Raw genomic sequence first — 17,904 nt, 5'->3', positions numbered from 1 at the left:
TAACAGAAGAAATAACATAAAGATAGTGGGCCTTAAGGAAGATGAAGAAGGCAAGAATATGAGGGAGTTTATAAAAGAATGGATCCCTAAGACCCTAGGATGTCCAGAACTACAGCAAGAAATGGAAATAGAAAGGGCACATAGAGCATTGGCCCCTAAACCACAACCACAACAAAAACCAAGATCTATTGTAGTAAAATTCCTAAGATATACTACAAGAGAAAAGGTACTGGAGAAGACAATGGAAAAAGTAAGAGAGGGCAACAAACCACTGGAGTATAAAGGGCAAAAAATCTTCATTTATCCAGATATAAGTTTTGAACTCCTAAAGAAGAGAAAAGAGTTCAATACAGCAAAGGCGATTTTATGGAAGAAAGGATATAAATTTACACTGAAGCATCCTGCGGTATTGAAAATATTTATTCCAGGACAACAAAACAGACTGTTCTCGGATCCAGAAGAAGCACGAAAATTTGCAGAACAATTACAAAAATAGACTGAGGGATGAAGACGGGTAATGAGAGTAAAAATGATCACGATTGATATGTATGTGGGTAAAGACAAAAATAGACTGAGGGATGAAGACGGGTAAGGAGGGTAAAAATGACCACGATTGATATGTATGCGGGTAAAGAGGTATAAGAGTGAATAGAGACAATGGGCATACGTGAAAGTATCTGTAATTAGAGGAAAACATAGATAGTATAGACAAGAATTAATAAGGGAAGGTAATGGAATAGAGAGAATAAGGAGGGAATTAAAAGAGTGACCTTTGTGACATATGAAAAGTGAAATCTTTTCTGGGGGGGGCTGGGTGGGGGAAAATAGCGGTCACTGCAAAATCAGTTGACGCTTGTGAGTGGATTCGCAAATCCAAATGGAGAGGGGAGATGTGGTTGTCCGACAAGGGATAAACGACAACTCAGGAGGGGAAGGGGAGATTGGGGATAAAGAAGATAGAAATAGGAGAATAAGGAAAATGTTGGATGTTGTAGGAATGTTGTCTGGTAAAGAGTTGAAAATAAGAAAACAGAAATGGAAAAGGAGGAAAGGTAATGATGGAAAAACGGAAAGAGAAGATAAACAAAATATAAAATGGCTACGCTGAACTATATGACTTTAAATATTAATGGAATACATAACCAAATTAAAAGGAAGAAACTACTAAATTTACTGAAAAAGGAAAAAATAGATATAGCATTTGTCCAAGAAACACACTTAACTGAATTGGAGCACAAGAAATTAAAGAGAGATTGGGTAGGACATGTAACAGCAGCATCATATAATTCAAAAGCAAGAGGAGTGGCTATATTAATTAGCAAAAATGTGCCATTTAAAATAGAAGAGGAAATAATAGATCCAGCAGGGAGATATGTTATGATAAAATGTCAGATATATTCGGAGCTTTGGAATCTACTTAATATATATTCACCTAACGAAGAAGATCAAAAGTTTATGCAAGATATCTTTTTGAAGGTAGCTAATACGCAAGGGAACATACTAATAGGAGGGGATTTCCATCTGAATTTGGATCCAAATATGGATAAAACGGGGAAAAAAATTAACAGGAAGAACAAAGTAACCAAATTTATAATTAAATCAATGCAAGAAATGAAACTTGTGGACATATGGAGGAAACAAAACCCAAAAGAAAAGGAATACTCATACTACTCGACTAGACATAAAACATACTCAAGAATAGACCTATTTTTGTTATCAGCTAGTATGCAGGATAGAGTAAGAAAAACAGAATATAAAGCGAGAATGCTATCGGACCATTCACCCTTAATACTGACAGTAAAGCTAGAGGACATCCCTCCAAGAATGTATAGATGGAGATTAAACCCCATGCTACTTAAAAGACAGGATTTTAGAGAATTTATTGAAAAACAATTAAAAATGTACTTTGAAGTAAATACGGAATCAGTGGAAGATGTTTATACTATGGGACGCAATGAAAGCATTCATTAGAGGACAAATAATAAGTTATGCAACCAAGATGAAGAAGGACTATAATCAGGAAACAGAACAGTTGGAAAGGGAAATAATAAACATAGAAAAAAAATTAGCAATAAAGGAAGATACAACCAAAAGAAGAGAATTGGCGGATAAAAAAATAAAATATGAAACATTACAAACATATAAGGTGGAGAAGAATATAATGAAGACAAAACAGAAATATTATGAACTAGGTGAAAAAACACACAAAATCTTAGCATGGCAGCTTAAGACAGAGCAAACTAAGAAAATGGTATTGGCAACAAGGAAAAAAGACAAACAAATTACATATAATCCAAAAGAAATTAAGGAAAACTTCAGAGAATTCTATGAACAATTATACTGAACTGAAAACGAAGGGAAAGAAGGGAAAATAGATGAATTTTTGACTAAAATTGAACTACCAAAACTACAAATAGAGGAACAAAATAAATTAACAGAACCATTTGGGACAGTAGAAATACAAGAGATAATAAAAAATTTACCAAATAATAAGACACCAGGAGAGGATGGACTCCCAATAGAATTCTACAAAACATTTAAAGATCTAATAATACCGCCCCTCCTGGATGTAATCAACCAGATTGATGAGACACAAAACTTACCAGATTCATGTAAAACAGCAATAATTACAGTGATACTAAAACAAGGGAAAGATCCACTCTCACCAGTGTCATATAGACCAATATCTCTGCTAAACACAGATTATAAGATAATAGCTAAACTATTAGCAAACAGATTAGCAGAACAGGTACCGAAAATGGTAAATTTAGACCAAACTGGATTTATCAAAAATAGACGCACAACAGACAATGTTTGTAAATTTATTAACTTAATTCATGCAGTAGAAGGAAATAAAGCACCTGCAGTAGCAGTTGCTTTAGACGCAGAGAAGGCCTTCGACAGAGTAGAATGGAATTACTTGTTCAAAGTATTGCAAAAATTCAGTTTACCGGAGAAGTATATTAATTGGATTAAAGCATTATATAAGGGACCGTTAGCGAAAGTGACAGTAAATGGACATGTATCAAAGCAATTTAACTTAAGCAGGTCAACGCGACAGGGATGCCCACTATCACCATTATTGTTTGCGCTAGCTATAGAACCACTAGCAGAATCGATAAGAATAGATAATAATATAAAAGGAATAAAAATAAAAGACAGGCAATATAAAATCAGTCTATTTGCGGATGATGTGATAGTGTACTTAACAGAACCAGAACTATCAATAAAAGAACTATATAAGAAACTGAAGGAATATGGAGAAGTGTCAGGATACAAGATAAACGTAAATAAAAGTGAAGCAATGCCTATGAATAATGCGGATTTCTCAAAATTTAAGGAGGAATCCCCATTCAGATGGCAAATGCAGGCAATAAGATACCTATGTGTACAAATAAACAAAAATCTAGGCCAATTATATAAACTCAATTACAATCCACTAATGAAAAAATTACACGACGATTTAGAGCATTGGAAAGAGCTACCACTAACACTGATAGGAAGGATAAACTGTATTAAAATGAACATTTTTCCAAGGATACTATACTTATTTCAGGCATTGCCAATACAACTGACAGAAAAATTCTTCAAAGACTTAAAGAAAATAATAAGGAAATTTTTATGGAGAGGGGGGAAACCGAGGATAGCACTAGATAAATTAACAGAATGGTATAAACAAGGAGGCTTACAATTGCCAAACTTCAAAAATTATTATAGAGCCGCACAATTAAGGTACCTATCAGATTTTTATCAAACAAGGGAAAAACCAGACTGGACGAGATTAGAATTAGATAAAATAGGGGAAAAGATACCTGAACACATATTATATAAATGGGACGAAAAATTGGTACAACATAGAACTTCTCCAGTATTACACCATCTCCTCAATATATGGAAGAAGATTCATGTAGAAAGAAATAAAACAAATTATCAAATACCAAAACTAATATTGACGCAAAATAAGCTACTCCCTTTTACAATAGACAACCTTTCCTTTAGAAAATGGGAAAAAAAAGGGATTAAAAGAATAGAAAATTGTTTTTCAGGAAGTAGATTCTTATCCTTTGAACAAATGAGAGATAAGTACAATATAACTGGAGATACAGCGCTGGCATATTACCAACTGAGATCCTACTTGAAAGATAAATTAGGAAGCAATTTGAGTTTACCAGAGGGAAGTAACCTTGAATATGTGATTACAGATACAATGTTAATCAAAAGATTTATAACAAATATGTATATTAAACTGCAAGAAAAGGAGAATGAGGAAACAAATGGTAAAACTAAACAAAAATGGGAACAAGATTTAAATATAAAGATAAAAAAGGAAACATGGGAGAAATTATGTTCTGGAACGATGAGAAATACAATAAATACGAGGCTGCGTATGATACAATATAATTGGTTACACAGACTATACATTACACTGCAAAAGTTAAATAAATGGGACCCAACAGTATCTGATAGATGTTTTCGATGTAAAAAAGAAAGGGGAACAACAATTCATGCAATCTGGACATGTGAGAGAGTAGAAAAATTTTGGGATGATCTCAATCAGATATTAAATAAAATAACAGAAAACAATATACCAAAGAATCCAGAGATCTTTCTCCTAAGTAACATAAAAAATAAAGAATTTGGAACTGACTTGGAAGATGCACAAAAAAGATTTGTTAAGATAGCCCTAGCCGTAGCAAAAAAATATATTATGTCAACCTGGAAATTGGAAGATAATTTGAAAATACAACAATGGTATATAGAAATGAATAAATGTATTCCATTAGAAAAAATAACATATAGTTTAAGAAATAATATTGAAATATTCGAACAAGTATGGGAGCCTTACATTAAATACAATAGCGAAAACCTACCGGGGACAAACATTACCTAAGTTGATGGAAGGAGAAGGAAAGAAAAGAATGGACTCTGTAGAATTTCTGGTGTATTTTTGTTGAATGACAACATTGTCTGACTGAATTAATGCAACCTAGATTGTATACCTAAAATGGATGAGTGGGGGGGAGGTGGGGGGGTGGCTTGGGAGGAGGGAAGGGGGGAGGGAGAAAAAGTCACTGTAAATGTGTGAAAAAGAAAAAGTGTATATCATGGCTATTGTGATTTATGGTGTGAAAAATAAAAAATTTTAAAAAAAGACAGCAAACTGCAAGAGAAAGAGAATGATGAAATAAGCTGTAAACCCAAACAAAAGTGGGAAGAAGATCAAAACATAAAGATAAAAAATGAAAAATGGGAAAAGCTATGCTCCGGCACTATGAGAAATACAATAAACACGAGGTTACGCATAATACAATATAATTGGTTACACAGGCTATACATCATGCACCAAAAGTTAAATAAATGGGACCCAACAGTATCAGATAGATGTTTTCGCTGTAAAAAGGAAACGGGAATAACAGTACATGCAATTTGGGCATGTGAGAAAGTGGAAAAGTTTTGGGAAGATCTAAATCAGGTATTAAATAAAATCACAAAAAGCAACATACCAAAAAAATCCAGATATCTTTCTTCTAAGTAATATAAGAAGAATTAGGCCTCGATTTGGATGAACCACAGAAATGATTTATTATGATAGTCTTAGCTGTAGCAAAAAAATGTATAATGTCAACCTGGAAATCAGAAGAGAGCCTGAGAGTACAGCAATGATACATAGAAATGAATAAATGTATTCCATTGGAAAAAATAACATATAATTTAAGAAATAACGTCACAGTATTCAAACAAATTTGGGAACCATACATGGAACACAACAGAGAGGGACCTCCACCCCCTAAAATGACAGAAGGAGAAGAAGACGAAATGAACTGACCCAGTGTGTAAAAGTAGATGACACAATTTTCTTGTTTATTTTCATTGTGTGATGACATTGTTTAATGGGTTTAATGTATTGTATATGTTGAACGTTTAGTGGGTAGGGAGGCGTGGGAAGGAGGGAGGGAAGGGAGGGGGGAAAGGGGAGAAAATGACACTGTGTATATTCAAGAGGGAAATGTTTAGGTGTATTTTGGTTAACAGGGTTCATAGTGTGAATTTTTTTTTAAAAGACAGCAAGCACTTCCTTCTCTTTAATCTTTATAGGTGGCATGACCTCACTGCTTGTTTTCATTACTTCCCAGGACTCCACCCTGTTTCCTAAGTGAATACTGATTTTAAAAAAAATTTAAATCTCCTTCGTCTCTTTTAGTTCCATACAAAGCTGACTACTTTGATCTTCAAGGGGACCAATTTTGTCCCTTACTATCCTTTTGCTCTTAATATACCTGTAGAAACTCTTAGGATTTTCCTTCACATTGTTGGCCAAAGCAACCTTATGTCTTCTTTTAGCCTTCTGATTTCTTTCTTGAGGTTTTTCTTGCATTTTTTATACTCCTCAAATACCTCATTTGCTCCATGTTGCCTATACCTCCTATTCACCTCCCTCTTCTTCCGAGCCAGATCCCTAATATCCCTCAAAAACCAAGGTTCCCTATGTCTGCTTGCTTTGCCTTTAATCCTGACAGGAACATACAAACTCTGTACTCTCAAAATTTCACCTTTAAATGTCCTCCACTTACCTTGTACATCCTTGCCAGAAATCAACTTATCCCAATTCATGCATTCTAGATCCTTTCTCATTTCCTCAAAATTAACCTTTCTCCAATTTAGAATCTCAACCTGAGGCCCAGACCTATCCTCTTCCAATAATTAACTTGAAAATAATGGCATTATGATCACTGGATGCAGAATGTTCCCCTACACATACTTCTTGCACCTATCCTGTCTCGTTCCCCATTAGGAGATCCAGTATTGCATTCTCTCTAGTTGGTACTTTTATATATTGATTTCCTGAACACATTTCACAAACTCCAAGCCATCCAGCCCTTTTACAGTATGGGAGTCCCAGTCAATATGTGGAAAGTTAAAGTCTCCTACCCTCACAACCTTGTGTTTCCTGCTCCTGTCTGCTATTTCTCTACAGATATGCTCCTCCAATTCTCGTTGACTATTGGACGGTCTATAATACAATCCCATGAATATGGTCTTACCTTTCCTGTTCCTCAGCTCCACCCATATTGCCTCAGTTTATGAGCCTTCTAGGGGTCTGTCCTGCCTGTGCATAGCTATGATATTTTCCTTGATGAGCAGTGGCACTGCTCATGAGGGAAAATATCATGGATGAAATAAAAATATCAAGATAAAATAAAAGGTGCCACTATTAGCGCATGCTAATTATAGCGCCAGCGACCAGGTTTCAAATTCCCGGTTTGCAATGAATTTGTACGTTCTCCCCATGTCCATATGGGTTTTCTCCAGGTGCACCAGTTGCCTCCCACACTCGAAAAGATATATAGGATTAACATGCCAGAAGGGCCTGTTGCCCTACTGTATCTCTAAAGGAGGAAATAAGATGGAGATGGGCCCAGAGGTGATATATTAAAGATCTGCCCAGGGCTGTGATTAGTGGAAGATATTAAAAGGGTAGAAATTGATTTTGTAGGCAGTAAATTGAATAGAAATAAAATATTTTAAGAGTTGGAAGAAAAAACACGGTGCTTGTTGAGTGACTCAGACTCAGCAGGGTGACAAACACGTTTCTGGCTGTATCACTATTACAGGGAGAGAACAAAGGAATTATTTTGGGGAATAATGGAAATAACATGCAAATTCTCACTTTAAAACATCTCAAAGTGCTGTGGAGGTCATGTGCATTTATGAAGTGCAGTGATTGTTTCAAGGCAGGGTACACAATAGGCAATTGGTTCAGAATAAGCTCCCTCAGCACCAATTTGTTAATTACCATGTAGTCTGTTGTACAAATGTTAATTGAAGGATAAAATTAAATCCGGCAGCCTGATCCTGCTCTTCTGCATAATAAAGCCATTTTTTCTTCCCAATCCTAAATGGATTTCACAATGAGTCCAGGGATGGAAAATGGTAGGCAAAAACACAGCTGATGTTCATGTGTACATCCCTGGAAACCTCCACATTGCTGACAATTACACAATGCTGGCGGTTTTATAAATATTGTCAGGCAAATCCAGGCCAGCGATGTCAACAAAATAGCAGAATGTGCTACTTCCAAATTTGTTAATGTAAGCAGAGAGAACTTTGCTAAGTGGTATAGAGAGGCCAAATGTGTGGCCAAAAGGAAAGGTGATGGAACATTACAAAGGGGGATATCAGGTAGAGCAATCAAAGAGAAGCTGGAACATTTCAGGTCAGGCAGCACCCACAGGTAGAAATTGTCAGACAGCACTTCAGGCCAGAACTCTTTATCACGACTAAAATAAGAAGGGGTACTATCAAGTATAACAAGAGGGAGTAGAAAAAGAGGGGATCGTGTCGCTGGGAGGGGGCAAAGAGGTTACAGGGTATTGGCCAGAAGATGGGAGGAGAGACAGGGTGGGGGAAACTACTGGGGGGTGGTGGGGAGGAGGGTTAAAGACAAAATTAAGAACTGGAATATATAAAAGAGGAGATAGAAACAGTAGATAGAGGTGAGAGGTTACCTACAAGTTGGAAAAAAGACTATCCAGGATGAATACAATTTCTTGTTTCTTAGGTTCACGCATGGCCTCCCCCTGGCAATTGATGAGGCTGATGTCAGCAAATTCTTTGCGAGAATAGTTAGGAGAAATCACAATGATTGGCATCCAGGAGTTGGAGCTTGGAACCACAGATAGACTACACGTGTCTGGTCAAGCCGTCACACATTTATGCCATCAAGCCCTTTGAAAGTGTTATGTTTCAAAGAAATCACCTTCATTTTTTTTCTACACTCTTGAGAAAACCAAATTTACTCTTGTATCTAATTTAGCAAACCTCCATCCCAGGAACCAGTCTTTGCTGCACTCTCTCTTTCTACGTGCATCATTTCAAGGACCATATCCTCTTCCACATCTAGCTCCATCTGTCCTTCATCTCTCCTTTAATGGTTCTTATTATCACCTTCCTGACCTATCGTATTCCAGTATTTATTGTCTTGAGTCTCCACATCATCCTCCAGCCTGTTCTAACTTCACCCTTCCCTCTCTCCATGTGTCTTTTTTTTTTTTGAAACTTGTCTGCTTTCATCCATCTCCCAACTGCCCCTAATTTCCATCTCCAATAACCCCCTCCCCCACCTGGCTCTTTCTGCCCATTATTCACCCCTACCTCCTTCGATCCACTTTGTTGGCCTGTCACATCCCCTCACCCTCTTTGTACTTGTTTGCTTTCTCTCCATTCTCAGTGCAGAGGCAGGGCCTCAGCGGGAAAGGTTAACAATTACTTTCACCCCCACTCCACAGATGTTCAACCCTCTCTGTTCCTCCAACTGTTTTTTTTTGCTCCAGATTACAGCATTTGCAATCTCATGCCTCAAAATAATTGTGAATAGCTGGGACCAAAGACTAATCCTCAGACTCACACCAATCATGTGATTACCTCCCTCTTCTCTTCGGCTTGGCTTCGCGGACGAAGATTTATGGAGGGGGTAAAAAAGACCACGTCAGCTGCAGGCTCGTTTGTGGCTGACAAGTCCGATGCGGGACAGGCAGACACGGTTGCAGCGGTTGCAGGGGAAAATTGGTTGGTTGGGGTTGGGTGTTGGGTTTTTCCTCCTTTGCCTTTTGTCAGTGAGGTGGGCTCTGAAGTCTTCTTCAAAGGAGGTTGCTGCCCGCCAAACTGTGAGGCGCCAAGATGCACGGTTTGAGGCGTTATCAGCCCACTGGCGGTGGTCAATGTGGCAGGCACCAAGAGATTTCTTTAGGCAGTCCTTGTACCTTTTCTTTGGTGCACCTCTGTCACGGTGGCCAGTGGAGAGCTCGCCATATAACACGATCTTGGGAAGGCGATGGTCCTCCATTCTGGAGACGTGACCCATCCAGCGCAGCTGGATCTTCAGCAGCGTGGACTCGTTGCTGTCGACCTCTGCCATCTCGAGTACTTCGACGTTAGGGATGAAAGCGCTCCAATGGATGTTGAGGATGGAGCGGAGACAACGCTGGTGGAAGCGTTCTAGGAGCCGTAGGTGGTGCCGGTAGAGGACCCATGATTCGGAGCCGAACAGGAGTGTGGGTATGACAACGGCTCTGTATACGCTTATCTTTGTGAGGTTTTTCAGTTGGTTGTTTTTCCAAACTCTTTTGTGTAGTCTTCCAAAGGCGCTAGTTGCCTTGGCGAGTCTGTTGTCTATCTCATTGTCGATCCTTGCATCTGATGAAATGGTGCAGCCGAGATAGGTAAACTGGTTGACCGTTTTGAGTTTTGTGTGCCCGATGGAGATGTGGGGGGGCCGGTAGTCATGGTGGGGAGCTGGCTGATGGAGGACCTCAGTTTTCTTCAGGCTGACTTCCAGGCCAAACATTTTGGCAGTTTCCGCAAAGCAGGACGTCAAGCGCTGAAGAGGTGGCTCTGAATGGGCAACTAAAGCGGCATCATCTGCAAAGAGTAGTTCACGGACAAGTTTCTCTTGTGTCTTGGTGTGAGCTTGCAGGCGCCTCAGATTGAAGAGACTGCCATCCGTGCGGTACCGGATGTAAACAGCGTCTTCATTGTTGGGGTCTTTCATGGCTTGGTTCAGCATCATGCTGAAGAAGATTGAAAAGAGGGTTGGTGCGAGAACACAGCCTTGCTTCACGCCATTGTTAATGGAGAAGGGTTCAGAGAGCTCATTGCTGTATCTGACCCGACCTTGTTGGTTTCCGTGCAGTTGGATAATCATGTTGAGGAACTTTGGGGGACATCCGATGCGCTCTAGTATTTGCCAAAGCCCTTTCCTGCTCACGGTGTCGAAGGCTTTGGTGAGGTCAACAAAGGTGATGTAGAGGGACCCATAACACATAGGAGCATAATTAAGCCATTCGGCAATTTAGTCTTCACCGCCATTTCATCTTGGCAAATGTATTATCCTTTTGAACCACATTCTCCAGTCTTCTCCACATTACCCTTGATTCGCTTCCTAATCAAGAACTCACCTACTTCTGTAATGAAAAATATCCAATGACTTGGAAAGCACAGCCATGCACAGCATCAAATTCCATGGATACACCACAAAGAGTGGAAGTAGATTAGAAAGACTGGTGATACACTGAATTTTTCTTATCTTTTTACTTTCTTTTGTCACTTTAATTGTTTTATTTTCAAAATTCTGGAGGGAGGGAAGGAAATTACAAGTAAGCTGATATAGTGTTTGTATCTGAGAAGTGAATTATACTAAAAGAAAGTGTAAATATGTTAAAAAGGATTTTTTTTTCCAGATGTGATACTATGTTTGTTTTGGAAATATTGAAAAAAAACCCAAATTCCATGGTAAAGAAATTCCCCCTTGTCTGTTCTAATAGGACATTTTTGTATTTTGTGGCTATGCCCTTTGGTCCCAGACTCTCCCTCAGAGAAAACAACCTCTTCATGTTCACTCTATCCAGGCCTTTCAGTAGTCAATAGGTTTTAATGAGATCCCCTCAAACTTCTAAACATTAGCAAGTACAGTCCCAGAGCCGAACATTCCTCCTATGGTAACCTTTTATTCGATGAATTATTCTACTGAATCTCCTCTGGACTCAGGTTAATGCCATCACATTCTTCCTTAGATAAGGAGCCGAAAAAAGTTTACAATACTCCAAGTGCAGTCTGACCAATATCTTATATAGCCTTAACATTACAGCTCTGCTTTTATATTCTTTCACTCTTGAAATGAATGTTATCATTGCATTTGACTTCCTTAACATGGATTCCACCTATACGTTAACTTTTAAGGAATCTTGCAAGAAAATGACCAAGTCCCTCTGCACCTCTGATTTCAGAACTCGCTGCCCATTTAGAAAATACCCCACACCTTTATTCCTTCTAGCAAATTGCATGATCATACACTTCCCAACACTATATTCAATCTGCTATTTCTTTGCCTAATCTTCTAACCTATCTAAGTCTTTCTGCAAACTCAGTGATGACTGAACACTACCTGCCTCTCCTATCTTTGTATCAACTGCAAACTTGGCCACAAAGCCATCAATTCCAAATTATTAACATATAACATAAAAATAATTAACATATAATGCTATTCCTGCTCTGCACTTTTTTGAGATAAAATCAGTATTTTCATAATGAATAACAAGATTAATTATTGTTTTTCAATTCACAGGATTTGCCACTGGTAGATAGGCCAACATTCACTTCTCATTCAAAATCACTTCTCAATATAAATCAACCACAATACACAAATGTGCTGGAGAAACTCACTGGATCTCAGCATCTGTCACTTCATGAGACCCCAGATTTTCTTGTTAACCAATAAATCAACCATATTGTTTTGTTTAAAATCAGATAAAATGGCATTTTCTCTTAAGAATATTAGTAAACCAGATTGTTCATTTGAAAACAGAAGAGCAGTTTCATGATCTCCATTAGTGACACTATTTTTTTTAATTGAAGATTCATTCAATTCCATGAAATTGCTGTGGTTGGATTTTAACACACAATACTGGATCAGCAACAACGCAATCTGATGGAGGAACTCAACGGGTCGAGTTACTCCAGTGGGAGAGAAAAAAAGAACTGTCAACATTGTGAGCCAGAACACTTCATTAAGCCTGAGAGGGCAGAGATGAGAGAGCTGGTATAATCAGGACAGGTGGGAGGGGTAGACCAGTGACAGTGGGGGATTGGTGGACAAGAGAGAAGTGAAGGATAACAGACAGAGGCAGTTAACAGGGAGATGCCAGACAGAAGAAGAGAGAAGAGAGGCAAATGACTCAGGTGGAGGAAGAGGAATCATATAGAGTGGGTGGGTTATAGGGAAGAACACAAAGCATGTATTACGAGCTCCAGTTTTAGTAAAATGGGATTGTCACTGTAAGGGAAGTATAGACAAGAGGGACTGAATGGTCACAGTTAACATTTCACACAAGGACCAAACACAAGTCACAGCCCAGTGACAATTCGATACATTGGAAGAACTGAGGGAAGGTTTGTCACAGCCTGTGTCATTGTGATTTTGCAAAGGAGAACCATGCTGACTGCTTTGAAAGCAGCTCTTGTGGCCAGCCATTTTTTTTTTGGCGAAACTCAGGGCAAAGCATGCTCTGTGAATGACTGGGTCTTTTCGGTGGATTGACCTGTGCCAGCACGATCTTTCTGGGAAACAAAGTGCTTCATTTTGATTGTGCCTAGCAGTGAAGTTACTTGGAGTGACCAAGGCCGCCCAATTTAAGTCTTGCCTACAAAAGGACCAGAAGTGTTACGACCACAGCTCGTGTGGATGGACATTTCTTCAAAGACAACGCAAGAAGAATTTGTGAGTCTATAGCAGCCACAGAGAAAGAGAGAGTGAGAGAGAGAGAGAGAGAAAGAGAGAGAGAGAGAGAAGAGAGAGAGAGAGAGAGACAGAGAGAGAGACAGAGAGAGAGAGAGAGAGCTGGGGGATAGATTTACTGTTAAGAATAGTTTAAAATACTATAGTTTGAGTTAGAAATTAAAAGCTGACTGGTTCATTGCCTATTGCTGCTCATGACATGCTAGAATCTGTGAAAAATAGGTAACAATAGTGGCAATAATAGAAGGCAGGGATGGAGGATTGAGGAGAGAGGGATTGTGGGAAGAGAAGGAGAAAGGGGGAAGAATAAAAGTAGCTTAGAAGAAGAGAGAGGAGACACATTACCTGGTGAGAAAATTCAATGTTTATATCATTGGTCTGCAGAATGCCAAAACAAAATTCGAGGTGTTGCCCCTCTAGTTTATGTAGGGCCTCTCTCTGGCAGTGCAGAAGGCCAAGGATGGATAGATAGAAGAGATTTGGAATGGGAAAGGGAGTTGAAGTAACGTACAATCAGTTCAGGATAGCCCTCAGAGACAGCTGCAGTGCTCTGCAAACAGGCCCCCCTCCCCCACAGTCCCCCAAGTCTGCCCTTGGTCACCAACGTAGAACAGTACCAAATGCAATAGATTAAGTTGCTCTTAAATCTCTGCCTCACCTAAAAGAGTGGTTTATGGTGGTGATAGAGGACATCACCACCTCCTGTAATTGCAGTGGAAAGTACTGGGGATCAGAGAATTGAGTGGGGAGGAATGAGAGGACAAGGGATTCATGGATGCAGGGAGCGATCCCTGCAGAACTCAGAAAGGGGTGGGAGGGGTAGATGTGGTTATGAGTTCCAATTGTAGCTGGTAGAAAGTAAGGATGATGTGCTGAATGCAGAGGCTAGTAGGAAGAAAGGAGAGGACAATGGAAGCCCTATCCTTGTTCTGTTGGGGGAAGGGGGAATGAGGACAGAACTCTGAGAAATGAAGGAAAACTGGAAGATAGCTCTGTTGACCACAGTTGATGGGGAACTGCATGTCTTGGAAAAAAAAATAGATTTTCAATATTGTGGAATGCAATGTCTCTTCTTGAAAGCCATTTCTGATGCCCTGGAATAAGCAAAAATCCAGGTCTCAATTTGTTCATCCAATAATTTAACTGCAATACTTCTGTACTCATCAAAATGCTACAAAGCTTCCTCTTGGTTCCATTTCTAATTGTCTTAATTTCAGGAAGATTTATTTTTGTATTCATGATGAAAAGTAGAGTAATTTGACATAAATAATTAACCAGACAAAGTAAATGAATAGTGATTTCTATTGATGAGCAGTAGCAATCATTAAGGATCTACATCACTCAGGGCATGTCCTGTTCTCCCCGCTGCCATCAGGAAAGAGGTATAGGTGCCACAAGACTCACACCACCAGCTTCAGGAACAGATGGAATGTTCACTGTGAGGCTGTGGCAAAACCCTGAATTTTGTGACTTGTTCATGACAATAAATTCTGATTCTGAGTTGCTAACCCTCCACCATCAGACTCATAAACAATAAGCTCAATCAGAGAAGTCTGATCATTAAGGCCTCTTACTTTGCACATTGTTCATTGCCGAACATTCTTTGTGAATTGCACAACTTGTTTACATTTCGTTCTTTTGTGCAAGTATCTTTTCTTGAGAATAGTTTTTTGCACTACTAATAAGTAGAAATTCTGCCTGGCCCACAGGTAAAAGAATCTCAGAGTTGTATGTGGTGTCGTGTATGTACTCTGACAATAAATCTGAATTTGAATACCTTCAAATATATATTCCATTGGACTGGTTTGCTTAAAAAATATCAGGATCAACCACACTCTCAGTGTGGATTTTAAAGGAAGATCTGTTCAAACAACCTCCTCAATTTCTTTAAGTAATCAATAAATGAAATTGACCATGATAAATTCCAGAAGATGTTCCCTTTCATTTCCAAACAACATTTGACAAATTTTCAAGCAAAAATTAGTGTCACAAATTCATGAAGCAGAGGTAAATATTGGCTCAAGAAAAAAAAATGTCATCAGGGAAAAGTGTGAACAATTGAATATCTCAGGGCACTACGTCAACATTAGTACTTTTCTGAACAGATTTATAATTAGTTTCATAAATACATTAAAAATGTTCAAATCTGTAGACAACAGGAGCAGTGTAATTAAACAGATCAAATTGTGTTCTGTGGTTGGAGCAGAAATGTAAAGGTCAGATGTTAACCTTTGCAATTGGGACTGTGATGAAGGAATCGGGATTATGGGAGTTGCAAATCGAACCTACAATCACTGTCTTCAATTATGGGGTCCAGAATGGGAACCAAATGGAATGGTGATGACAAGTATGCATCTTTCCCATTTGTATTTCCTTCCAAGATTGCAGGAGACCATTCACAATACACATAAATTGAGGAGGGGGCCAAGTGCAGCATATCTAAGTTTGTTGCTAAAGTGAGTGGAAACCAAAAGTTGTATGAAGGACACAGAATACATGCAGAGAGATATAAATAGGTTAAGTTAGTAGGTAAGGGTCTGGCAGTTTGACCATAATGTTGGTAAATGTGAAGTTATCCACTCAGGAAGGAAAATGAGAAAATCAGACTATTATTTCAATTGTGAAAAACTGCACCCTGTTGTTTGCAGAGAGACCTGAGAGAGCTTGTACATGAATCAGAAAATATTTGTCTACAGATGCAGCAGGTCATTCAGGTGGCAAATGGGATGTGCTCCTTCATTGCTTGAGGGATTGAATTTAATAGTCGGTAGAAGCAGAATATGGCATTGCCTCAAGATTCAGGGGAGGGGACAGAGATGAGGAGGAACTGCTTCTCCCACATAGTAGTGAATCTGTGGAATTCTCTGCCGAGTGAGCAATAGAGGCTGCCTCATTAGATACATTTAAGACACAGATACATTTATTTTTGAATAATAACAAAATTAAGGTTTATAAGGAATAAGCAGATAAGTGGAGATCAGCCATGGTCTTAGTGAATTACAGATCAATCTGGCACATTGGGCCAAATGGTCTACTCCTGCTGTTATTTCTTATGTTCTTCATCAAGATTCAAGATTCCTTTATTATCATGTAATAGTACAGAACATATAATATTACACTCAATTGCCTTCTGCCTGCTGTAACACAGATATAGAGTCACCATAAGTATTTCCTGGTACCCCTTATGAGAGAAGCAAAAGAGAGTTGCTTCAGAGTCACTCAGCGTCTGTGATTTTGCCTCCAGAGCTCCTGCAGCCTCTACACACACACACACACACACTCCTGTTTGATCCATCAGCAACCCAAGCTACAGATCCAAACCTCCGATGCAATCAGGAAGTCTTCAGTGCCTAAGGCCCTTCAGGAGCCCTTCTTGCCCTCAGTACCATTTCAAAACCAGCTCCTATATTTGGAGACCATCAGCTAGTCTCCAGAAGCCTGTAGCCAGTGTGGGTCCCCCAACCGGAAGTTGCATGTAGCCTGTGTGGGTTCCTCAGCTGCTGAGCCTCTTGCTGGTCTGCCATTGTGGTCACCATCCTGTAGGCTCATCTTCTAATCAACAAGGGGTGTTCTCTCAGTTTCTGATGCCCTGTGCCGGTCCACTGGTCCCCAAAACCTGCAACCCCCTTGTGGCCGCTGCCAAACACAGGCAATGCCAACTTAGACGAATTTACAGTTTAAAAACTCCACCGGCTCTGCTCATAAGCTGTTTAATGCCTGTACAGGCTGCCAGCATTAGGACCAGGTGGTTGAACATTGCTGTGTTTCCCCTCTCCCAGGTCTACACCAGCGGCAGGCTGCTGTAAAGGCACCTCCAGCAGCACTCTCATTTTATTCAGCTAATTGACCCTATGCCAGTCCACAGAACAATCCAATTTCTCCTAACTCTCACTTTAACCTTTTCTCTTCACATTCCCAAGGGCGCTCGCAGATTCTACCACTCACCAAACTCTAGGGACATTTGCAATGGCAACCCTCATGGTTTTGAATCATGGGAGCTGACATCACAATCGTCAGAAAATTTACCTCCATTGTTTAAAGAGGTATCTCCTGCTGAAAACTTAATTTAATACATTGCGATATAGAGGTAGATGATGGATTTAAATTACTGCTTACTCTTGCAGTTAGTTGCACTCATCATGCATAACCACATAGAAAATCTGTTAGGATCATAAAGTTAACACATAGTTTGGAAAAATCCCTTGCTCCAGCTCTAGTAGAAGCTGTTGTTACTCCTCCATAACAATTTAAGACAGGTACCTGGACTCCTTACAACTCTGAGGCACAGAATCAAATAAAATATTAGGAGGTTGAAAATATTTAATTCAAAGCATAAATCATTGTTTTACACCAGGTAAAACAAAGTCACTGGCAATAAGATTTTCAGGCAACAGGTATCAATGTCCTGCTTCCCAAACTTAAATCTATTTTCCCCACATAAATTTGAAGAAATAAGAGGAAAATACTCATTTTCGTGAAGTTTCCTTACCTTCAGGATGCGTGTAATACTTAGTCTCCAGAGATGTTTGCTACCTGCTCTTGACATTATTCTGCAACTCAATTCGGGTGTTTCACGCAATATATTAAAACGGTTCATCAGTTAGAAACAATGG

General features: G+C 39.2%; 1 protein-coding gene across 9 annotated transcripts in view; it reads right to left on the bottom strand.

Moving 5' to 3' along the window:
* Positions 1-17,904, bottom strand: part of dnah5 (dynein, axonemal, heavy chain 5) — a 343,529-nt gene that overhangs the window by 276,260 nt on the left and 49,365 nt on the right. Inside the window, exon 1 of one of the 9 annotated variants that reach the window (XM_069914168.1) lies at positions 17,781-17,853. The exons of the other annotated variants lie outside the window; for them this stretch is intronic. Coding sequence (XP_069770269.1) covers positions 17,781-17,837 — 57 coding nt within the window. The 5' untranslated portion in view covers positions 17,838-17,853. Of the gene's footprint in view, positions 1-17,780; positions 17,854-17,904 lie in introns of those variants that run through there. 9 annotated transcript variants of the gene reach the window in all.

Source organism: Narcine bancroftii, chromosome 1, assembly GCF_036971445.1.
Source record: "Narcine bancroftii isolate sNarBan1 chromosome 1, sNarBan1.hap1, whole genome shotgun sequence".
NCBI lineage: Eukaryota > Metazoa > Chordata > Chondrichthyes > Torpediniformes > Narcinidae > Narcine > Narcine bancroftii.
The sequence above is the reverse complement of the archived record's forward strand: the minus strand, read 5'-3'. Positions and strand labels throughout refer to the sequence as shown.